This window comes from Momordica charantia, assembly GCF_013281855.1.
Source record: "Momordica charantia cultivar OHB3-1 chromosome 3 unlocalized genomic scaffold, Mcharantia_2.0 BLBB01000003.1, whole genome shotgun sequence".
Lineage (NCBI taxonomy): Eukaryota > Viridiplantae > Streptophyta > Magnoliopsida > Cucurbitales > Cucurbitaceae > Momordica > Momordica charantia.
The window spans coordinates 10301956-10323538 of NW_028275161.1; the positions used below are offsets into that span (position 1 = coordinate 10301956).

A 21583-nucleotide genomic window follows, 5' to 3' on the forward strand; every position below is an offset into this window, starting at 1 on the left:
AAAGAAGGTCTCGGGGCCGAGAACCCTCCATTGGTCTTCTCCCGACCCTGCGCAGCCCAGTCTCACTCTACCTTGACCCAACCGTGGATTTGTGATTGGACCCATTACGAAACGTACGAGCCCTAGAAGTCCAAATCTAGGGCACAGTAGGATTCAACTTGGGTAATTCCTAAAGAAAGGAGGATTCGACTCCTATAAATAAAGTGGAAGCAAAACCTTAATGGTATGTTCACAATACCCTACACTCTATACTCAATTACTTTGATCCTAACTTAAGCATTGGAACCTGTGTGGTAAGTCTATACTCAACACTAGTCTTAGTGTTGTTTTGTTTTGCAAGTCTCGTCATTCTCTCTATTCTAGAAGATTGGTGCGAATTTGGCGGAGTTCCATGAGACCAAATTTCTTGCATTTACGTATATGCCTTTTAATATAATCTACAATTAATATGATAAATGATGATGCAGAAATTCGGTCTCCTCGGATTCTGCCAAATTTGCACCAATCTTCAAGAATAAAAGGGATCGACGAGACCTGCAAAACAGAATAGCATTAAAGACCGGTGTGACTCTTGCCACACAGGCTCTGATGCTTAAGTCAGAATCGGAGTAGTTGAGTATAAAATTTAGAGTGTTGTGAGCATACCTTTAGGGTTTAGCTTACTTCCCTATTTATAGAAGTTGAATTCTGATCCCTCTATGGATTGTGAAATCTGAATCCTGATACATCTAAGAAATCTGGTTATCATACCTTCTCCTGAATCATAAGGCCATCAAGATATATCTTCCCTTTTGAATTCCTTAAATAAGGGGAATTCGAATTGTAGAAAGTAGAGATTTTCTCATCCATAACAATAGTCCCCACTCTCAAAGTTGAAGATTGTCAGAGTTCTGCTTTGAGAGTATTTTGTCGTTCATGGGTTGACTATTTTTGTGGAATAGCCTCTTTTTGGTCGATGTTGATAGTCGTCTTAATTAGGCTGACTTTCCTAGTCCTCAATCTCTTTTATTGTAGTTGGATACCATCAAGTCTCTTAGCATTGAGAATACTTGTCGTCAGTTGTCGCTTTTTATGGGCTGACTGTCATAGCCGCCATTTTCTTTTGTTGTAGTTGGCTACAATCGAGTCCCTTAGTGTTGAGAGTATTTGTCGTTATCAGTTGTCGTTTTTATGGGCTGGCCTGTTATAGCCCCCATACACTTTTGTCGTAGTTGATTGTAGTCAAGTCTCTTGGTTTACTTTTGGGTTTCCAACCTACTTGGCTTTTGCCAATGGTTTTATACCTTGATCCCAGTCGATATCTTTTTTGTTGTTGTTGGTTGTCGTTTTATGGACTGGCTATCATAGCTCCCATTCTCTTTTGTTGTATTTGGCTACAATCAAGTCTCTTAGGCACTGCTATACGGTTAGTTTTTACCGTTATATTTTGGCCTTGGGATTTAACTTCTCAGCAGGGTCAGTGGTACTTCTTTGGCTTTCTAACCTATTTGGCTTCTGCACATGGTTCTATACCCAAGATTCACTCTTGGGTTTCAAACCTTCGCCAATGGTTTTATACCCTGAGTCTAGACAGCCTTGGGTTTCTAACCTTTTAGCTTTTGCCGGTTTTTTACCCTAAGTTAATCAACACCCCTGGGTTTTTAACATATTTTGGTTTTTACCAAATGGTTTTCTACCCCTGGGTTTCATTGATTGGTTAGGCTTGCTTGCTTTTTGTTTTAACCTTGCTGGCCTATACGCATGCCTTTTTCAGCACCTTAGGATTCTTTTCCCAGGTTTCACTGATTGGCTTTTAGCTTATCAGTTTGCTTCTAGGTCTGTCCCTGTTCGAGTTCCTTGACCAGCTATTGATTTACTTACCCATGCCCCCACTTGAGGATTTTCATTTAGAGTAAAAGATAAATGCTCAAGTAGTAAAGATGTAATTATATTTTAGATGTCAAAAGTCTTATTCATAATATATAAAGAGATAATTGCTTAAGTCATAAGTAATTAATTAAATTTCAGATGCTAGGAGCTTTTTTAAAACTCAAATGAGTAAGTATCTTTGGAAACATAATATCAACACCAAAAAATCAGTCTTAAATTATGCGATCTACCAAATATGCGGTTACCAGAAAATTAAATCTAAACTCTCGTAATCATAAACAACCAGAATTACACAGCAAACTTACCATCGCCTAAAGTAGAAACACCGTATGTTAATCATTTGCTTTTTCTTTTCTGGGATTTGTTGACTCGTTTATCCCACAAACAAGATTTCTTGTCTGCAACCGTGTATATTCGTCGAAATTGATTTCATGAGCTGCTTGTCAGGGAAGGTCAGCAATTAGCGAAAATATATCGAATCCTCGAGCTTCTCATCGAAGGTGAGTAATCGCCGGAATTAGACCGATTCCTTTATTTTCATGTTGGCAATGGTGAATAATCGCTTAAAATAGAATGATTCCTCGAGCTTCTAGTTGGCGGCTTCTTTGTCTTGTGCATATATTTTAACAAATGCGGCCAAATAATGCTTATTTCATGTTGATTACGCAAATAAGGGTCGAGTATATTTTGGGCAAGAAATCGAAAATCAAGGGTGTTTGTGCCCAGAATTGAATGAGCTCGGACACGATTTAGATCGGTATGCTCAGGACGAGTTATGGCCAACGGTCCCGCGCCTTCCTTGAACACTTCTTGAGACCTGCAAAACAAAGTTAGCACTCCGACGAGCAAGTTAGTTCTCGTCCGAGCTAACCTGCCGAGTCTACTTGGGATTGCGTACCTTGCATTTAAGGTAAGGGTTCCTATTTATAGAAACTGGGCCCGACAGGGATTCTGACGCACCCTAAAATCGCGGCGTGTTGTCGGGCACGGAAGGGACACTGTTGCGGACTCTGTATCAGCTCAGCTCGGCACCATAGGTCCTACCCTGATTGCCGACCTGAGTATTTTGGAGCCGTTTACTTCATTTCGCCCTTGCGTTTAACCAACCCACCTTTTCGATCATGACACGTGGCAAGCCAGGATTCGCCTCCAACAAAGGGGATGCTTGTTTGAGTGGTTTTTCCAAGATTTAAGGCAAGATTTTTGCATGCTTGTTTATAACAAATAGATTTGCATGGGTAATTTAGTAATTTATATAGAAGCTTTTACATCAACCGGCCCAATTATTGACACAAACTTTATTTTATTGAAATTAGGCATATATGTTATTAGGATGTAAGAAATGGTCTATTTGTGTAACTATCCCTAAAATAAAACACAAATTTTTAATACACTTCACATTAAAGTAAACTGGCATGAGAGACAGAGACCAGAGTTTGGAAGATAGTAACTCGAAATGATAAATATCACTACGAAGAAAATTGCCAATGGTAGATAAAAACATGTAGGCAAATCCTCAATTTTTTTTTGTCGACAATTTTGTCACGATAAAACTGATGGCAAAGAAAATTGCCGACAGAAATTTAATTTTATTGCCATAGGCTGCTATGTTGATGAAATAGAAATCGTGGGCATATACACCTATGCCGACAAAATGACATTGCGCCAGCATAAGTGTATATGTTGACGATTCCTATTTTGTTGGCATAGCAGTCTATGACGACCAAAAATGGATTTCATCGCGAAAAGCTATTTTGAAAAATAAATAATTGAAATGTACAAAATAATTTTAATTTCAATTGAAATCTAAAAATGATTTTAAAAAATATATATCCTACCCTTGACTCCTCAAAATGTGAAGAATTGTGGTCTCATCCTTCCAATGATTGAAAGAGGTTTGTTCGCACTTCTCTCTGCCTAACTCTTGCAACTTACTGACTTCGCTCTTATAACTTACAGGGATATCTCCACAACTAAAATTTTTTATGAGACGCGGAGAGCTGCTTCTCTCTGTAGCCTCCAAGTATTCCAAAACCCATGGGGCAGGTCCCAACTCGCTCCTAAAGAAGGTTGCTCGCAATTAAAGTTTGAGCTCTTAGGTTTTAAAAGTGGGTCATGGTCAAAGTTTGACTTCTAAAGTTCCCACTTCTTGATTGAGGACCCCAAAGCTGCGCAGCACTCCCTAGATATCTTACTCTTGAGTCGTTTGCTTCTCCTAAGCTTCCTTAAGGGGCTCTGCAGGTTCCGCCCCCTCCCAGACTATATGAGGTGGTCCAGATCGCTTCTTCCACTACTCAGCCTGAGGAACAGCAAGAGGGTAGCAACACGTCACCTTTGTAGCTCGTGTCTACTCCCCCTACTGGGTCGCCAATTGAGCGCTTTGGTGAATCAATCGGACCCTCAATCAGAGAGGTCGAAGTGAATTTGTTGTTCTCCCTCATCGTCTAAATATATTAGGTGTTGTCCATGATGCACAACATTGAGCATCGTTGTCAATGATGTGCGGAGGCAAGTGTCACCCTCCATGGTGGCTTCATCGAGTGGTTACCTTTGTTAGTCTCTAGACCTAATAGCCAACGTAAGTTTTATCTTTTCCTACTTTACTTACTTTGCCCCCACACATGACTCAATCCATTGTTTTCGTAGGCGCTCATGTCTTGTTGCTATAGTGTGGTGATCATTATTTTGGAGCTGGGGAGGCTGGGTAGCCGTAGCAAGCGTGGAGTCAACTAGGTCATTAGAAGTAAGGACCTCGTTTCTAGGGCAGAGGAAGCCCTAAAGCGGGTTGCGGAGCTCGAGCTTGAGCTAAAGACTTCGGATGACCTCTCCACAACCTATAGGGGGAGGTCGAACAATTCTGAATGCAACTATAAGTATAGCCTTAATCCTTGTGAATGCGACTTTGTTTTATACTACAATCGATTATTTTGGTATACACTTACATCGATTTTCACGAAGTTGTGGATATGCAACAAATTTTTGGCGTTGTTGCCGGCGACGAAGTTTTCTTTAGTTCGATTTGAGTTATTTAGAATATGGAGCTTAAAGAGCTCTCTTAACCTCTCTCATATTGGTTTTTATAGTAAATGAAAGATTTCCTTACTTTGGAATTTGAGTTTGACCTAGAGATTGAATGAACTTTTAGAAGGAGAAGGGTCAAGCAAAGATTACAGTGTAGAGAAGAAGTCGAGATGAATCCACTAAATCCACAAATTCAACCCGAGTTGGGAGCAAAGAGACTACTAGGTGATGTTGCCCTAACACCTCCTCTGAGCGTTGTTTTGTTAGCAGATGATATAGAGCAGGAAATACGAGCATACACGGCCCCAAATTCTATGACTTCAACCAAGTAATTACAAATTCTATTATTGAAGCTGATAAATTTGAGCTGAAGCCAGTTATGTTCCAAATGCTCAAGACCGTAGGACCATTTCATGGACTTTCATAAGTTTGGAGGTGTGACAACTCTCTATAAGAGAGTATTTTGTGGGATAAATTGGGCAATTTTGGTGTGAAAACGTAAGAGTCCTTAGGTAATTAGCAAGAAAAGAGAAGCATTTAGCTAAATAGACGCCTAAGCTATTTAGAATTCTCAGTATCCCAATTTGAATGAAATTGAGCTGATTATCTTGTTATTTTGGCGTAATTTGTAGAATTAAGAACATTTGAGCTAGGAGCTATGAAGGCGGCTGAAGTGCTGCTAGAGCCTAAACAGAGTTTCCATGCTGGAGCCTGTCGAGCCTGCTAGATGCTCTAGTATATGTGATTGTGCAGTAACTTGTTGTCCCAGTTGTTAACCGTGTTCGTGCAGCTTTCCAGTGTTGCCCAAAAAATAAAGGCATGATACAAAATGGAAATAGATGCCTAGCCGCAAAAGGGGAGACAAAACAGATAGTCATTTTTTTACATCAATTTCAGAGAACATTCCTTACCCAATCACTTAGCTGGGGAATTTCCACCATTACTGAAGCTTCTTTACTCAACAGACTTCATTTTTCTTCTACTCACTGTTTTATTTTCTTTTAACTTGAACTAAACCCCACCTTCGGGCGGGATGAACTTGGTCTAGCTTCCAATTAACTGTGTTTTAGTTGCTTTTATTGCTGATTTAATAGAGCTGTTTCAATTCTTTCATCTTACTGATTTTGCTTGGTTAGCATTATTAATTTGTAAGCTCATTTGAGGCTTGGAAAAGTCTCTTTAATGCATGTTTTCCTCTATTTGCGTTCGATTCCTCTCTTTGAAATAGGATGGTGCATACTCAAGGATAACGCTCACTATTTAGTGCCTATAAACTGCTCATATTGGTTGTTCATTTCACAGCGGGAGTTGGAGTGAACATATTTGGGTATCTCGAGAGAAACCAAAGTCTGTTTGGGCATTCAACATTTGATTTTGCTAGAGCATAGTTAGCCGTGAGTGAGAGCAGTAGAGTGATTCCCCCTCGATGGTATACATCACATCACATAACTCATTTTAGTTTGTTCTCTGTTTCAAATGCTCCAGCACATAATCATATTATCATTTTTGTTCTTGCTCATTTACTATCTTTATCATTTTCTATTAAAATATTTATAATTTATTAATCTTATTTTTATTTTTCTTTTGGGTATTCTGTTTTACTATTTCAAAGTATGGCCTTAGTCCCTGTGTATACGACCTTGTTTTATACTACAACTGATTATTTTGGTGTACACTTGCACCAGTTTTCATATAAGTTGTGGACACGCAACACGCGGCCACCTGAGTTGTGAGAACTGCCTAGTAGGGAGGAGCCGCACCCACACCCACTCGTCCAACACTTGACGTAGATCTACGATTGGCTGTCAGCCAGAGACCGTTGTTGTGTTCAACTGATCGCACAAATCTCGTTGTCGGTAGGCCTGCAGATCTTCGATTGCGGCCCTTTGCTGGCAATGTTCCTTTGAAGGACCCATCGGATTTCGTCCTGCCACTAATCGATTTGTACGTCTCTTCATGATCAGTGGCCGGACACGAGTGCTTTCCTCGTCTTGGATCCTACTAAAGCAAGGGATCTTCTGTTCAGCAACTCTCAGCTCAGGATCATGAAGTCGGATTCTCCTTATCACTTGGTAGTGATGGTGGAATGTTACGCATTAGTTGAGTCAGCACCGTCATTTCTGCGCACAAGTGCGCTACTACTTGCAACTCGACTCTACATTGGCCCAGTTTTACTCGTATTTCTGCCAACTCGTCTTCCACATGATTGATTTGATCTACCTTTGAATGGCTTCCTTGTGATCCCACGTGACCCCCTTTGATCCAAGGGTGAGCGCCTAGGGTCGTTTTGGGTGGTAGCTCTAGTATTTCGTCGAGTGCTAGCTCTTTTGCCAAGCTATCCTGGTCATTGTTATTTTATGGATCGCTTTGTGCCATCTTCCTCAAAGAATTGGACTACAATTTCGTTAACACATTCCCACAGGCAGCACCAGATGTTCGTCCATAAAAATGTCCATCCAAGCAATAATACTTATCCATTCTGTAAGTCGGGTGACCTGCAAAACATAGGTGTAGCAGTTTGATGCCTGAGTCAATAATGATCAGAGAATTGTGTAGTATATTCAGAAGGGATTCTAACATACCTGGATAATGGATTACCCAAACCTCTTATAGGTGATTGAAGTTGGAATTGATTGGTAAGGAAGGGTGAGGTTCTCCCCTTTAATTTCGGTTGTGCCAGACTGGTGATGGGTGCAACCACGCTCAGTCAAGTCCGCCCTTTACGCATGCTAATGGTAATAACGACAAGGCAAGGTTGACCTGGCTCGTCCCTACGGTCCTGCTGAAGTCAACAGGTCGGCGTACCCCATTGGCTATTCGACACGTAGCTGCCAAGTTTTCCCTTCATAACACCTAATAGCAAACATGTTTTCTATAGTTATATTTCAAGGAAAAGGTTTGCAGACAAACTTTAATTTTATGGAAAAGAATTTCTTAATAGATATATCAAACCACAGTTATGCTGATAAGAATTGACCATGAGTGAGTCCAAAAGTTGAAGCCATGAACCTCGAGATAGAATCCATGATAGCTAACAACCAAGAGGAACCATATGTAATTGAAGATTTTGATACAAAAAAGAGGTATGAAACCATAAACCTTGAGATGAAGTCCACATACTTGAGTTCTATCCAGAGGAAAAGAGGTGTAAACATGAAGGCAAGGACCTTCAAAGCGTGACATATGACCGAGGCTGAAATTACAAGGAGATTGTTTCCATTGTTGTCATGTTACAAATTAATATCAAATAAAAACTATATCATATTTAAAATTGATTTGAGTGAAATACAAGCATAATAAATAAATAATCCCTTTTAATCTCTCTAAATATTTGTGGGTCTCAAGGATATGGTAATTCTCCAATCCTTATCTTATTTATTTCGTAGCTCTCCTTCATTTTTCGAATATCTTGAAAGGTTAAAAATTATATATTGGGAAAAAAAATACAAAAAGCTAAGATAGAGCTAAAGATCTCATTAAATTGGTTTACTTTTCTAACGCGAAAACATCAATTGAAGATGGTGTTTAATGTTAAACATAGGCCTTATTTGATCTCAATTTCTGATACCGTGTTTGTTATGCTGACTTGTACCATCATTGTTGGAAAATTTTTTATACTCCCTTCCTTTACACCACAATTTTTCATTTATAAATAATTTTTTAATGGTTCTTGTTGGTAGACCCCACATCATTTTCAAAAAATGTTGACGTGACACACTATAAATAGTATTATTATAAGAAATTTTTCCTAACACTAAGGAAAAAAAAGATGGGAAAGATGCCGAAGAAAGGTTCATATTCCAACGAAGGTAGTCAAAGAAAAAGATGATCAAATTACCTCTACACAACTATTCCGAAATTGATCTATTTGAATATGCCTCTACAAGAAATAGCATAATTGATTTGTCTTTTTTACCTATTTATCTAAGCTATGAACTTAGATTTGGTAGAGTTGTAACGTTTGGGTAGAGAAGTTCATAATACTTCTTCTTGTGTGGTTATATTAACTAGTATTCATTTAAAGTTATCATATTAACAATAAAAATCAAACCAAAAAATTAGTACAAAAATAACAACTAACAATAACTCAAGTATTAAAAAAAATGTCAAATTATAAATTTGGGCTCTATGGCTTTGGACATGGTTTTAATTTGATCCTTATAATTTTAAAAGTTTCAATTTAGTTCCTATAGTTTGTCATTTGGCCTATGTGAAGTTTTCAAGTGGATAAACAATAGCGACTAAATTAACACTTTTAAAATTTTAGGGACAAAATTGAAACTATACCCAAACTATAAGGACTAAATTTGCAATTTAATAAAAAAAAAATTCAGTCAAACCAAATATGATACCTAATAATGAAATTTGTACAAGATTTCCATTTTTTCTCTATGGTCACTGGTGTGATGTTACTATAACCTCTTAGTAGAATTTTATTTAATTCTTTCAATTTCATGATTTGATGGAAGTGATTGGAATATACAAATTATGACTTTTAATGAATAAAATATCTATTCTATTATCACCGCACGGAACTTATCCTTTTGGAGCTGACGTAACAAACTCCACGAACCTCCCAACGGAGCCATGTATATTCTAACCATGAAAATATTCGAATTTAGGCCCCAAATAAAACATAATGGCACACAAATTTAGCACCAAAATATCCAAAATTCAATTTAAAAAAAATATATCTAACATGACTAGAAGAATCTAACAAAGTGAAAAAAAATAGTATCTTCCTACTTTATAACAAGCCACAAATCTTAAATCTCAATTAATTGAAAGTATTAATTTCACCACTTATACAAGATTCAAGTTTATTTCATGAAATCAAAATAGACAAATCACAAAAACCACCCCTAAACTATGGTGGTTGTTGCAATTACACCCTTAAACTTTCAATTGTAAAAATTAAACACTCAAATATTTATAAATGAAAATATTAGACTCCAGTGAAATTTAAACCCTTAAACTTTAATCTCTCTAAACATTTATGGGTCTCAAGGATATGGTGATTCTTCTTATCGAGTTTATTTTGTAGCTCTCCTTCATTTTTCAAAATTTTCGTGTAGTCTTTTTTATTATCTTGAAGGGCTAAAAATCAAACCCAGTATCAAATAAAAGGGAAAAAAAAATGTAACATAGGGCTAAACATTCCATTGAATTGGTTTCGCTTTTCCAACAAGGGATGTCTTTCCGGCAACTCCCTCGTAAGAAACTTCATTAATTTTTCCATTCATATTAAAAAAAAAAATTGTAATTACTATAAAAATGATCAAATAGACAGCCAAAAATAATAAACTTTTTTTTTTATAACTAGGAATCAGAGCTTTGCTCTCCTATATCCAAAGGAACCTGTAAGAGTTTTGGTATTAGGCTCATCGGAAGGTGGGACCTCTAAGCTAGTATGACCAAGAGATCTCAAGTTCTTACCAACCGAACAAACATTAAAATAGCATCTAAGAAAAAATAAAAATGAAACAAAGCAACTTAAGATTAATAAAGGGACATGTGAAGCCCCAAATGAGACTCTAACTCCAACAGGGATCTGGTGCACCTTTTAAATACAGAAAAGGAGAGATTCCATGACAACAAAAGCATGAAAGTAGAAATCAAGATAAGGAAGGAAGGGAGAGTATTTATTTCAAGAATTGCATGCCTTTGGCCCTCTACGATACAATAATGAATGACCCAGAAGAAAAACACTCTTGAAAACCAACTCAATTATAGTCCATCCGTTGCAGTATGATGAACTTTTGCTGATCCGCCAAGTTAAGCAACCCCAAAAAAATAAATTCCCTTCCTCAGATCTTGTAAATGTATGTTTTTTTTTGTTTTTTCCCATGTGAGCTAATAATGAGGGGCTTTGACTTCACTTTGATTGATACAAAAGCTTGTACTGCTTCAACAAAGGAGGAATTGAAATCAATGAGATTGATTAACGTGTAATCAAAATATATATATATTTGATTGGGATTAGATAAAATCGAACTGTCTATAGGCTAGCACTCAAGTATAGAACATAATTGGACATTTTTAGAACCGTAGCTTCTCCACCAAGCATGTCATTTTGCTGACCTTTGGAAGGGTAGTTCTGTAAATTCACTTGGAGAGAATGCAATTCTTATGATTGTGTCCCTACTTTTGCCACCTCTTTTTTTTCTTCACCACCAAAATTTCAAGTCCAAGAGCAACAACCACTTCTAAAGACACTATAAATGTATTCCAAAAGCACCACAAAAGAACTATAATCACAATTTTCCACTGCTTCTGCTTCAAGGCTCTCGACTCTCGGTCGAGGCAAATCGACAAATATGGCTCGAATGCTTACTTTCCTGTTCTGTCTCTCTTCCTTGACGTTTCTTTATGTTGCCCAAGCAGAAGGCAGAGCCCCTCATGGGTTGGTATACGAGAGCCCAGTCGCGTTCTCTCCAATGGCATATGATTTCTTTCATCCAAGCACCCAGGATTCTAATGCCAAAGACCCATGTGCTGCATCCAAATGCTCCCCCCTACCCCTTGCAGCCCAAGTGAAATCTACTCCTGCACAAGAAAGCAAATACTCCACAACAGTCCAAAAAGGCAAGCACCGACTTGAGGCTGGTGGGATTCTGGGGATTGTGTTTGGCATCACGTTTGCTGTGTTTTTGGCAATGGGGGTCTACTATGTGTTACGAATCCGCCAAGCCAACGCAAACCGAGCAATTTCTGCACAACCAGGCGCTTGACATGCTCACTACTCAATGCCAACATGTTTATGAGATTAGACAAACACTTTGTCACTTCTCTTCCTCTCTTTAGTTTCTCATCTCTTTGTTCTTTATTTCTCCATGTTTGGTGGAGGCTATGGCTATACATGTTTTATAAGTAGGAGGCTATTCTAGAGCCATCATCTAATTAGTGCTCCCTAAACTTTTCTTCTTCATCCCCCGACCCCGATATGTAAAAATTGAGTTTATAAATTTTTTTCTCCTTGAAAATTTCTAGCTCTGATTCTTCCAATAAGGCAGACATGAACGCACGTCCCAAAAAAAAAAAAAAAAAAATTAAACTCACCACATTTGAATGAGACCTTCCAGAAACTGAAGTACATCCAATCAATTATGCCAAAAAATGAGGAAATAGTAAATACAAAATATGTACCATTACCGCACTAAATGTTTCATGTTTGCAACAAAGAAGTGACAACAAAAGTTCTAACCTCAATATAATGAATTTGAAAACTCGGGCCAGACAAAAAAGAAAATGACCGTTAAATGAGAAAAAGTTTCACTTCGAGAACACATATAATGCACATGGTTCCATAGAACAAAAGTCTACAAATATAAATAATTAAAGTCCTGCAATATTACCAGATCAGTGCCAATTGGATCATAATGACAAATGAAACAGGTAACCATTAGCATTGCACAAAAAATGTTTGATCTCACATAGAAGACTAGGATCCATTCAGCTTTCAAGAGGCTCAAAGTTGGAGATTGTAAATATTTTAATGGTCAATTAAATGGTTGAAGGATATCAAGAGTAACTAAAAATATGAAGTACAACATTTATAATCCTATTACTTTTCTGTCTCACAAACTGAGATGTCCAACACAGATGAAAATGAAGAAATTACTCGATATATCTTAACATGCATGAAACTAAGAGCCTGTTCCGAGGATCCGACCATCTGGTACCCAACATTGTTCGACTGGCACAGAATCTTATGAATGATATTAAGAAATAAGGGTTCTCTCATTGATCTGAAATATTCTGAAGGGTGGTAGTTGTGAAAGAGACTTAGTTGCCGGTCTGTACTAATCTTATCCATTAGTAGCCGTTAGTAAGTTATTATTATTATTATTTTTTTAGAAGCAATTTCATTGATGATATAGATTATAAAAGGGAGAGAACCCATGAGAGGGGTTACAAAAAAAGCTCTCCAATTTACTAACAATGAAGCAAATGTTGGATATATTTAGTCACCGAACAAAAGGAAAAAAGTGTATGAAATATGTAGAAATTCCAAGAGAGGATGCTTCTCGAATGTTTGAAGGAACACTTATATATTCTCTATCTGTACATATATAAATTGGTTACATAATTTGACTATTATAGGCAGACCACCCAACCTTTGATTCATTATGCTACTTCATCCACCACTATTTCAGTTGGCATCTAAGAGCCACCGGTAGACCGTTTACTTCATTACAGATATGCCTGATGATCTTCAAATTAAATTCCTTCATGCCCGCCCACATGAACATAGCTCAAAAGTTTAGACATCTTGCTTGTTCTCTAGAGGTAGGAGGTTCAACTCGTCATCCCCACATTTGTTGAAAAGAAAAACTCCTTCATGCCCAAAAAATTATGAAAAATAATGCCGAGAAGTGAAGGAGAAAGAGAAAGATGGAGTTATGCAGTTGGTGACATGGCTTACCTTCGGCTTCAACCTTCCTTTTACAGAAGATGGCCACCACTCAACATAATTCTAATCTGGCTCCTAAATTTTGTGATACCAAATTTTGGAGCTTATTGGGAAGGTTGCGTACAAACTCCAGTTGTCGAAACATACAAAATACATCCTGTATTTCATATTTCTCAACTGAAGAGAGCTACTGGACCAGATTTGGTCCCATCTACCATTCCACTGCAGCCTCAGCATGTGTTTCAGAGGGAAGATGGCAACCTTCATCTTTATTGAGTGTCCTTCCAGCAGCTGAATCGCTAGAGCAAAACCCAACAGGTTTTAATTCAATGGGAAGGGCAAAGCAAAGAGGATGCTGCTTGGGAACTTCCGTTGCACATCAATTTCCATCTTTCGATCATGAGGACAAGGTCAATCTAGTGGCAAGGGTAGTGATAGGCCTCAAGTCCATCACACCTATGTTAGACGTAAGAATCGTAAATGATAGAAAGGATGCGAGCAATTAGTAGCTTGGGTAGTTATGGGAGAGGCTTAATTGGTGGTTTGTAAAAATCTTATCCATGAGTTGCAGTTAGTTTTAAAATATATATATATGAGAAACTATAATTTCATTGAGAAAAATGGAAGGAAATACAAGGACATACAAAAAACCAGCTCTCAAAAGGAGTCCAACCTAACAAACATGCTCCAATCCAAAAGAATAAAACCTAACTAATAATAATTACAAAACGATTTTGAAACCGAAACCATAAATGGATTGGTTTTATGTGTTGGATGTATTTAGTAACCAAAAGTGTGTGAATTGTGTAGAAATTCTGAGTTTATAGACCTTTTTAATGTCTAAAGGAACATTGTATCTTCACTTCACTAGATAAATAAACTGATTGTGTATCAATTTGTCACCAAAGTCCAAAAGAAGCTCCAAGGATGGAAAAGGCTCCTTCTCTAGAGGGGAAGACATACCCTTATTCATGCCTGTCATTTAGCCCTCCCACTTACAATGTCTTGAGAAGGTTTTTTGTGACTCATTTGAGAGACCTTACTTAGTAACATGGAACAAAGTCTCCTGCCCTACATCCTCGGGAGACTTCAGTTTGGGCAACATCTTTTTGATTGTTGGCTGAATGACCGGTACATCAACTCTTAGAAGGGTCCTTGAAAAGACATTTAGAAAGCGAAACCCCATCACTTCCAGAGTCTCTTATAAAGTGAACAGTAGCCGTAACATCATAGTATGACTATTTTATTTCAAGGCTAAAACCAAGAACTTCAGGATTCACTCTCCCTGGTGAGCAAGAACTAAAGGCTCCTTTCCTCCCCCGTACAGGAGTCATGGCATTGGCTCTTGGACCCTTCTAGATGCATCAATTGTACATTTCTCCATCAAAACTTGGGCTATCTGGACCTTTATCCAGTGTTTTCAAGGCGCAAGGCGCACCTCAAGGCAACGAGCCTTGTTATCGCCTTAAGGCGAGAGGCGACAAAAAGGCGTCGCCTGAGTGAAGTGAGGCGCACTTAATAAAATAATAAATAAATATTATATATAGCAATTTTATGTATTAAAAATAAAAATATTTATAAATCTATTTAATGTACAAATAAATTTTAACTTAAATAATTAAGTAAAATAAAAAATTTTAATTTAATAAGATATTAATAAAATTAGTGGTTAAATAGAATACTAAAATTAAATAAAACTTAAATCATAAATTAACTTAAATAAAATAATTTATTTCACTCTTGCCTGCAAGATGGCAAAGTAATTGCATGCAATTAGTGCCTCTAAAACCTAAAAGGGAATAGGAAAAGACTCCACCAAACCTCAAATACCAAAATCTCTTTAATTCTACTTTTTATTCTTCTTCTACTTCTTCCTCTTTTTCGATTCTTCATCTTCAGTTCTTCTTCTACTTCTTTCCCGAGCACAACCCGTTCATAGGTGAGTGAGACTAGATCTTTTGGTTGTCTACAAAGAAGGAGATGACTTCATAATCGTACAATGACCAGGCAAAGACAGTGGCGGTGGTGGCAGTGAAGGATGAAGCAGTAGTGGCGAAGGAGGAAGGTTTTCGGGTGTGGGTATTTGAATCTTTGGGTGTGGGTTTTCATCTTTTTAGGGGTTCTTTCATGAGTTTTTAACACTATAACAAAAAAAAAAAAAAAAGAGTCGCCTTGCTTCTAAGAGGCGCTCGCCTCACCTTATGACAATGGCGCCAAGGCGCAACAAGGCACACAAAGGCGAGCGCCCGATTGAAGGCTCTCGCCTCAGCGCCGTTCAAGGCGCGCCCAGGCCAAAATGCCTCGCCCTCGCCTTAGGCGAGCACCTGGGCGCGCCTTGAAAACACTGCCTTTATCCCATTGTGATCTCTTCCCAAGTTTATGGAAAGGTAAATTTCCCAAGATAAAAGATTTTTCTCCTGGGAGGTGCTCATGGACACCTGTGACAACATCTAGAAAAGATGACCCATGTTGGCACTTTCTCCTAATTGTTGTCCTCTTTGCAAACAGGAAAGTGATTCCCAAGACCATATTTTTGTCCACTGCTCCTTTGCACCCGTCTTTCAAAATTCTCTTCTCGAGGCATCCAGTTTAGATCTTTCTATATCAAGGACATCTATTACACATCAAGCAGACTTGTGGAGAAAAGACAAGTTGAGGGTTTTGTCTTTGAACTCTGTTCATCATGTTATTACTTCCATGAGCCAAGGACCATATAAAGAATTTGGATTTTTTTGGAGCTTCGCCCCTCCCAAATAATTTTGCTCAAGCCAAAATCCAGAAAGACATCAGAACACAAGACACTTTGATGGCAGATTTAACCAAGAAAAAAATCAAAAAAAATAAAATCTTCCACCCTTCAGGAAAAAAATCAAAAAGAATAAAATCTTCCACCCAACAACTCTTCACTGAAAAGAATTTAGAGTTAGCAATGAAATAAAGATATAGTAAAGACGTACATAGGCCTTGCGAGGATATCCACAAATCTTCCTGCAGCCTGATTTTGTGGCCATTTCCAACTTGAACTTAACATTCTTCTCCAAGAACATCTATATTAGAATCCATATAAATGAATTAAATTTACCCAACCCATCAGCTTAAGCTTTTGAGTTGAATGGTGGTTTGTTCATTCTTAAGCTGATGGGTTAGGTAAATTTAATTCATTTATATGGATTCTAATACTCCCCGTCACTTGTGGGCTTGGAAAACAACATCAAGACCCAACAAGTGGAAATTATAATAAATGGGGAGGAACAACAACGCAAGGGGTTGAAACACAATCTAGTTTTATAAGTATTTTTCCAAGGGCTACAAGACCCTTCCACCATCCATACCCGAGAAAGCCAAAAGAAAGCCTCCATCCCATACTTGTTGATCACAGTTTTCCATAGAGCTTTGCCCGCTTGAGTTTCAACAAAAAGGCCTTTGTTATTCTTTCTAAACTCACAGATACTAAGACCTCCCATGGATTGAGGGATTAGTAACCTTTTTCCAGTTAACTAGATGGCTCCCACCAGCTCCATCCCAAATAAAATCTCTAACCATTTCCCCCAAGGTATCAGTAGTCATTGCCAGAATGTGAAAGATGGAGAGGTAGACAAAATTGAAAGAACATATTTCTCTAAGATTAATTTCCCTCCTTTGGAAATAGGAAACCATCTCCATTTTGCTAAGTTTCCTTGAATCCTGTTGACAACCAGAACCCAAAAGGAAAGAGTAGAAGGCTTACACAAGCAGTACCTAAGAAGCATAGACACTTAAGTTTCGGTAACTTATCTGCGTCTAACACATGCCACACACTCGAACACTCCAACAAAAAAATCTAGGACATGCATTAGACACTCTAATGCTCTAACACATCCTTGTTGTGCCTATGTCCTAGATTTTTGAGAAATGATGTGTCATCGTGTCCGTATTATGTGATATTCGTGTCTGGTGTCCGTCCTTCTTAGAGCAATACTCTTAAGGCTGGAAAAAGGAAAGGAATCAGTGCTACAACGGAAGATAGCTGCAAATCTTTGACCATGTCTTTTCTAACATTCATGCCTATCAAGGCTCATTTTTGAAGATTAATGCTTAGACCCAAAGCTTGTTCATAAAACTTAAAGAATTTCCACCAATTTTTCAAAGGGGTATTTTCAGCATATTGAATACGAGTTATATGAACTTTGTTCTTCCCAACTAAGAAACCTTCAATAATGCTCTTTCTTCTACAAACCTCAATGAAATGACTAAATGAGTATACAACAACAAGAGTAAAGAAGAATGGGAAAGTGAATCCCTTGCGTTATATCCCAAAGCTAAAAGTTTGCCTCTCAAGTCTCAACCTGTCATTTATCTAGAGAGAATAGTGAGCCCATAATCCCATGCCCGCACCAAATACCAAACTCTTTTTGAGCCTGCATCCAAAAACAGTCAATATCATAAGCCTTTTCAAAGTCTATCTTCAAATTAAGCATTCCAACTTCTTGTTAACATACTCATCAACCTTATCATAAGTGTTTTCAAAGGATATATTATGTGAACCTAGGAAGCATGAACACTCCATTACAGGTGGAGTGTCCATATCAGATGCGTATCAGACACCAATACGTCCGGACACGCTCCGAACACATGTCCAACACGCCATTTGGCGTGTCCAATATTTTTTTTTTATGTACAGACACGCCCTAGACACATGCAGACACGTGGGGAGAGACACGGGACACAGCCCAACAGGCCTGGGCCCAAATTTCTTTGAATAAAAAAAATGAAAAAAGAAAAAGGAAACAAAAAAACACAAAAACCCTTGTTCTCTTCTTCGATTCACGTCTGCTCTCCTTCTGCCTTCCACACCAAATTAACAAAATCTTATCGTCAACCCTCACTGCCACCAACACCGTACCCCTTGCCACCCTCACCGGCAACCATCGCCGCCGCCATCTCCGGCCACCTCTGCCTTCATCTCCGGCCACCTCCGCCACCATCTCCAACCACTTCACCCGCCATCTAGGTTCATTTGTTTTGTTTCTTTTTTTGTTTTACTTTTTTTTTTAATTAATGGTTAGTAGTTAGTTATTTAGTCAAAAGCTGAAGTTTTTTTCTACCCAATCAACTCCAACCGAGCCATCAATTTCTAATTCTAATATTGAGGATGATTCAAAGCCACTTTGGCACTATGTAACAAAGCATCAAAAATTAAATGAAAGAGGCAGAAATATTTCATGGCAATGTAACTTTTGTCATGAGAGTTCTTATCCAAGGGTTAGGGCTCATTTATTGGAGATAAGTGGCTAAGGTATTGGAATTTGTCCTAAAGTTACACCAAAAGATATCGCCGAAGACGAGGCAAAGAGTCGTGCCACTCAAAAGACTCCGAAAAACATTCCTTTACCACCTTCAAGCATAACCATTGGTGGAGTTAGTATGAGAAATGCTCCTACTCAAGCCAAACAAAAGGAAGGGTGCTTCAAGTACATTAGAAAAGTCATTTAACATGGCATCAAGGGACCAATTACATGCACTAATTGCTCGGATGTTTTATTCTTCGGGGTTGCCTTTTCATCTAGCAAGAAATCCACACTTCATAGGTGCATTTTCTTATGCTGCAAATACTTTATTGTCGAGATATTTGCCACCTGGATATAATTTGTTGAGGACAACTCTTCTTCAGAAAGATAAGGCAAATATTGAGAGATTATTGCAGCCTATTAAAGACACATGGTGTAAGAAGGGCGTAAGTATCGTGAGTGATGGCTGGACACGACGATACGCCAATTTCTAAAAACATAGGACACAGACACGTTGGAGTTTTTTTAAGATAATATATGCATATGAATTGATTATAGTAATACTTTTGCATAAATTAACCACATAAATTGAACAAAAACAAATCAAAATATACTTAACATCACAAAATCTAATATCCAACCTACATTACACTTTATATTTCAAAAGAAGTAAAATCGATCTTTCATACCAAAAAAAAACTAAAACTTTCATCATCTCATCTCAAACTTCCACAATGTCTTCATCTCGATCACTACTAGGTCCACTACCATCACCATCATCGGTAAAAACCACAGCCTCTAAATCAGGTTCATCCAACGATAAATTAGCTATTTCAAGCATGTCAACGTCCTCAAAAGAATCAAAAAAATCTGCAGCAATGTCCCATAACTTTGTCTCTCCACGTAAATATTCTGGAATTCTTCTTCAAGATTACTATGGATGAATATCAAATCACTGCACGTTGTGGCATCATCTTGTTCCATCTAACAGAGTCAATAAATGAGTACGTGCTCCAATTTCTCTCACAACATAAGGATGATGAAGGTTGCACTAGTAGCTTAAAAGCAATTGATTGAAGGATAGGTGCATAGACACCATGGATGGCCCACCAATTTTTAGCATTCATAAGATATCTATCAACCACAGAGTCACAATCAGAAAAATCGTTTGACCTCTTTGAAATACTAGCAATTTCCAAGTTCACTTTTGCATGGGCTTCGGCATTAAAAAAATTTCAGACACTTAATCCTTTCACGAATCACTTCAATATCTTTATGTGGATGTACTCGATTAGGATCCTCTCTACGCCATGGCTCACTATAGTACCTAAATATAAATTTCGAAAATTTTGAACTCTTAGATAGAAATCACAATATAGATAAAATGAGAATAGACAGAAAGATGTAACAATGAAAATATACCTCGGATTCAAACAATGTGCCAGACAATGGAATGGTGTATTATTCTTGTTCCAACGATCGACAAGAATATTATACACTACATCATAAAAATAGGACACTTTATCTCTACGTTTTCCTTCGTGTCTATAAAGTTTCGTCTTCACCTTTTCAATCATACTATCCCACATGTCATACACCAAATGAAAACTAGGTCGATCTGTTTCACAAATTCAGATCGTGTCATATATTGTTGAAGTGAAGGAAAGGATACAATCAATTTTGTCCTACCACATATCATCCAACACCAACTCTTTTACATATCTCGCTTTACCCACGTCATCATCTCTATAACATGTCCATTTGTCACTAATAACCATTGCTTGCCGACCTCCTTTAATGAGTTTAAACCTCTTAAGCATAATAATGTGATAGGAATGGCTTGAAGGGTAATTAGGGATATTAGTAGGGTATTGAGGGTACCTTAGTAATTAGACATAGAAAGTTGTTAGGGGGAGTATTATAAATAGAGTGAGGGTGTAAGAATGAAGGTATCCAATTAATGAGTATGGTTTTGGCTTGAGTGATATCTCAAGAGGGAGGGTCCAAGTACCTCTAATACTTGGTAGCTATTGTAATTCGTTTATCTTTTATCTTTCAATATATTTCGAGTTCTATCAACTAATAGAACCCGAAGAAGAAATATATTGAAATATAACAAAGATATAAGAACTACAATAACTACCAAGTAATTCGAGGTACTTGGACCCTCCACTCTCTTGAGTATTCTTACTCAAGCCAAAACCATACTCACTAATTGGATACCTTCATTCTTACACCCTCACTCTATTTATAATACTCTCCCTAACAACTTTCTATATCTAATTACTAAGGTACTCTCAATACCCTACTAATATCCCTAACTACCCTTAAAGCCATTCCTATCCATTGTTGATGCAAAGCGTGTTTCGACCACAAAAAGCAATTTCAAAGATAGAAACTCATTAAACATTGCAAGTCTCATCGAATGATTCATAATGAAGTTCTTGACCACCATTACATCCAACAGTTGTAGCTATCCAACTACATTCTTCATATACTACCTGATTGTCTTCAACATTTTTTTGGTACACATATATTCTTCAATGCCAGATTGAGAGTATGAACTACACATGGTGTCCATATAATTGTCAGGAATTGTGCTTCAATAATCTGCCTTATAGCCTTACAATTAGCAGTATTATCATGATTACTTTGACTACATTTTGAGGTCCAACTTCAGTAATTACTTCCTTCAACAAATTGGCAATAAAGTATTTATCTTTTATCTCACTTGAGCAGTCAACTGCTCTTAGAAACACTGGCTTACCATCTAAAATTGCCATAAAATTTATCCAAGGTCTTCTTTGAGAATCACTCCGGCCGTCACTCACGATACTTACATCCTTCTCACACCATGTGTCTTTAATAGGCTGCAATAATCTATCAATATACTTTTTCTTTCTGAAGAAGAATTGTCCTCAACAAATTATATTCAGGTGGCAAATATCTCGACAATAAAGTATTTGCGGCATAAGAAAATGCACCTATGAAATGTGGATTTCTTGCTAGATTA

At 37.6% G+C, this 21583-nt stretch overlaps 1 protein-coding gene, 1 long non-coding RNA gene and 1 pseudogene across 2 annotated transcripts in view; 2 read left to right on the plus strand and 1 right to left on the minus strand.

The window, feature by feature from the left end:
• Positions 1 to 6438: 6438 nt before the first annotated feature.
• Positions 6439 to 21583, minus strand: part of LOC148212352 (uncharacterized) — a 31192-nt gene continuing 16047 nt past the window's right edge. The window contains exons 2-3 of the long non-coding RNA XR_015789618.1: positions 7473 to 9486; positions 6439 to 7385 (exon numbers count right to left, since the gene is read on the minus strand). This is a non-coding gene — a long non-coding RNA (uncharacterized LOC148212352). The remainder of the gene's footprint in view (positions 7386 to 7472; positions 9487 to 21583) is intronic.
• On the plus strand, positions 10945 to 11944 carry LOC148212353 (uncharacterized). The gene has a single exon (XM_088121413.1). It carries the CDS (start codon positions 11208 to 11210, stop codon positions 11619 to 11621), a length of 414 nt encoding a protein of 137 aa, XP_087977539.1. The 5' UTR covers positions 10945 to 11207; the 3' UTR covers positions 11622 to 11944.
• LOC148212354 (uncharacterized) lies at positions 16805 to 19407 on the plus strand (annotated as a pseudogene).

Coding starts and splice junctions, on each gene's coding strand:
- LOC148212353 (XM_088121413.1), top strand. CDS start 11,208: ATGGCTCGAATGCTTACTTTCCTGTTCTGTCTCTCTTCCTTGACGTTT.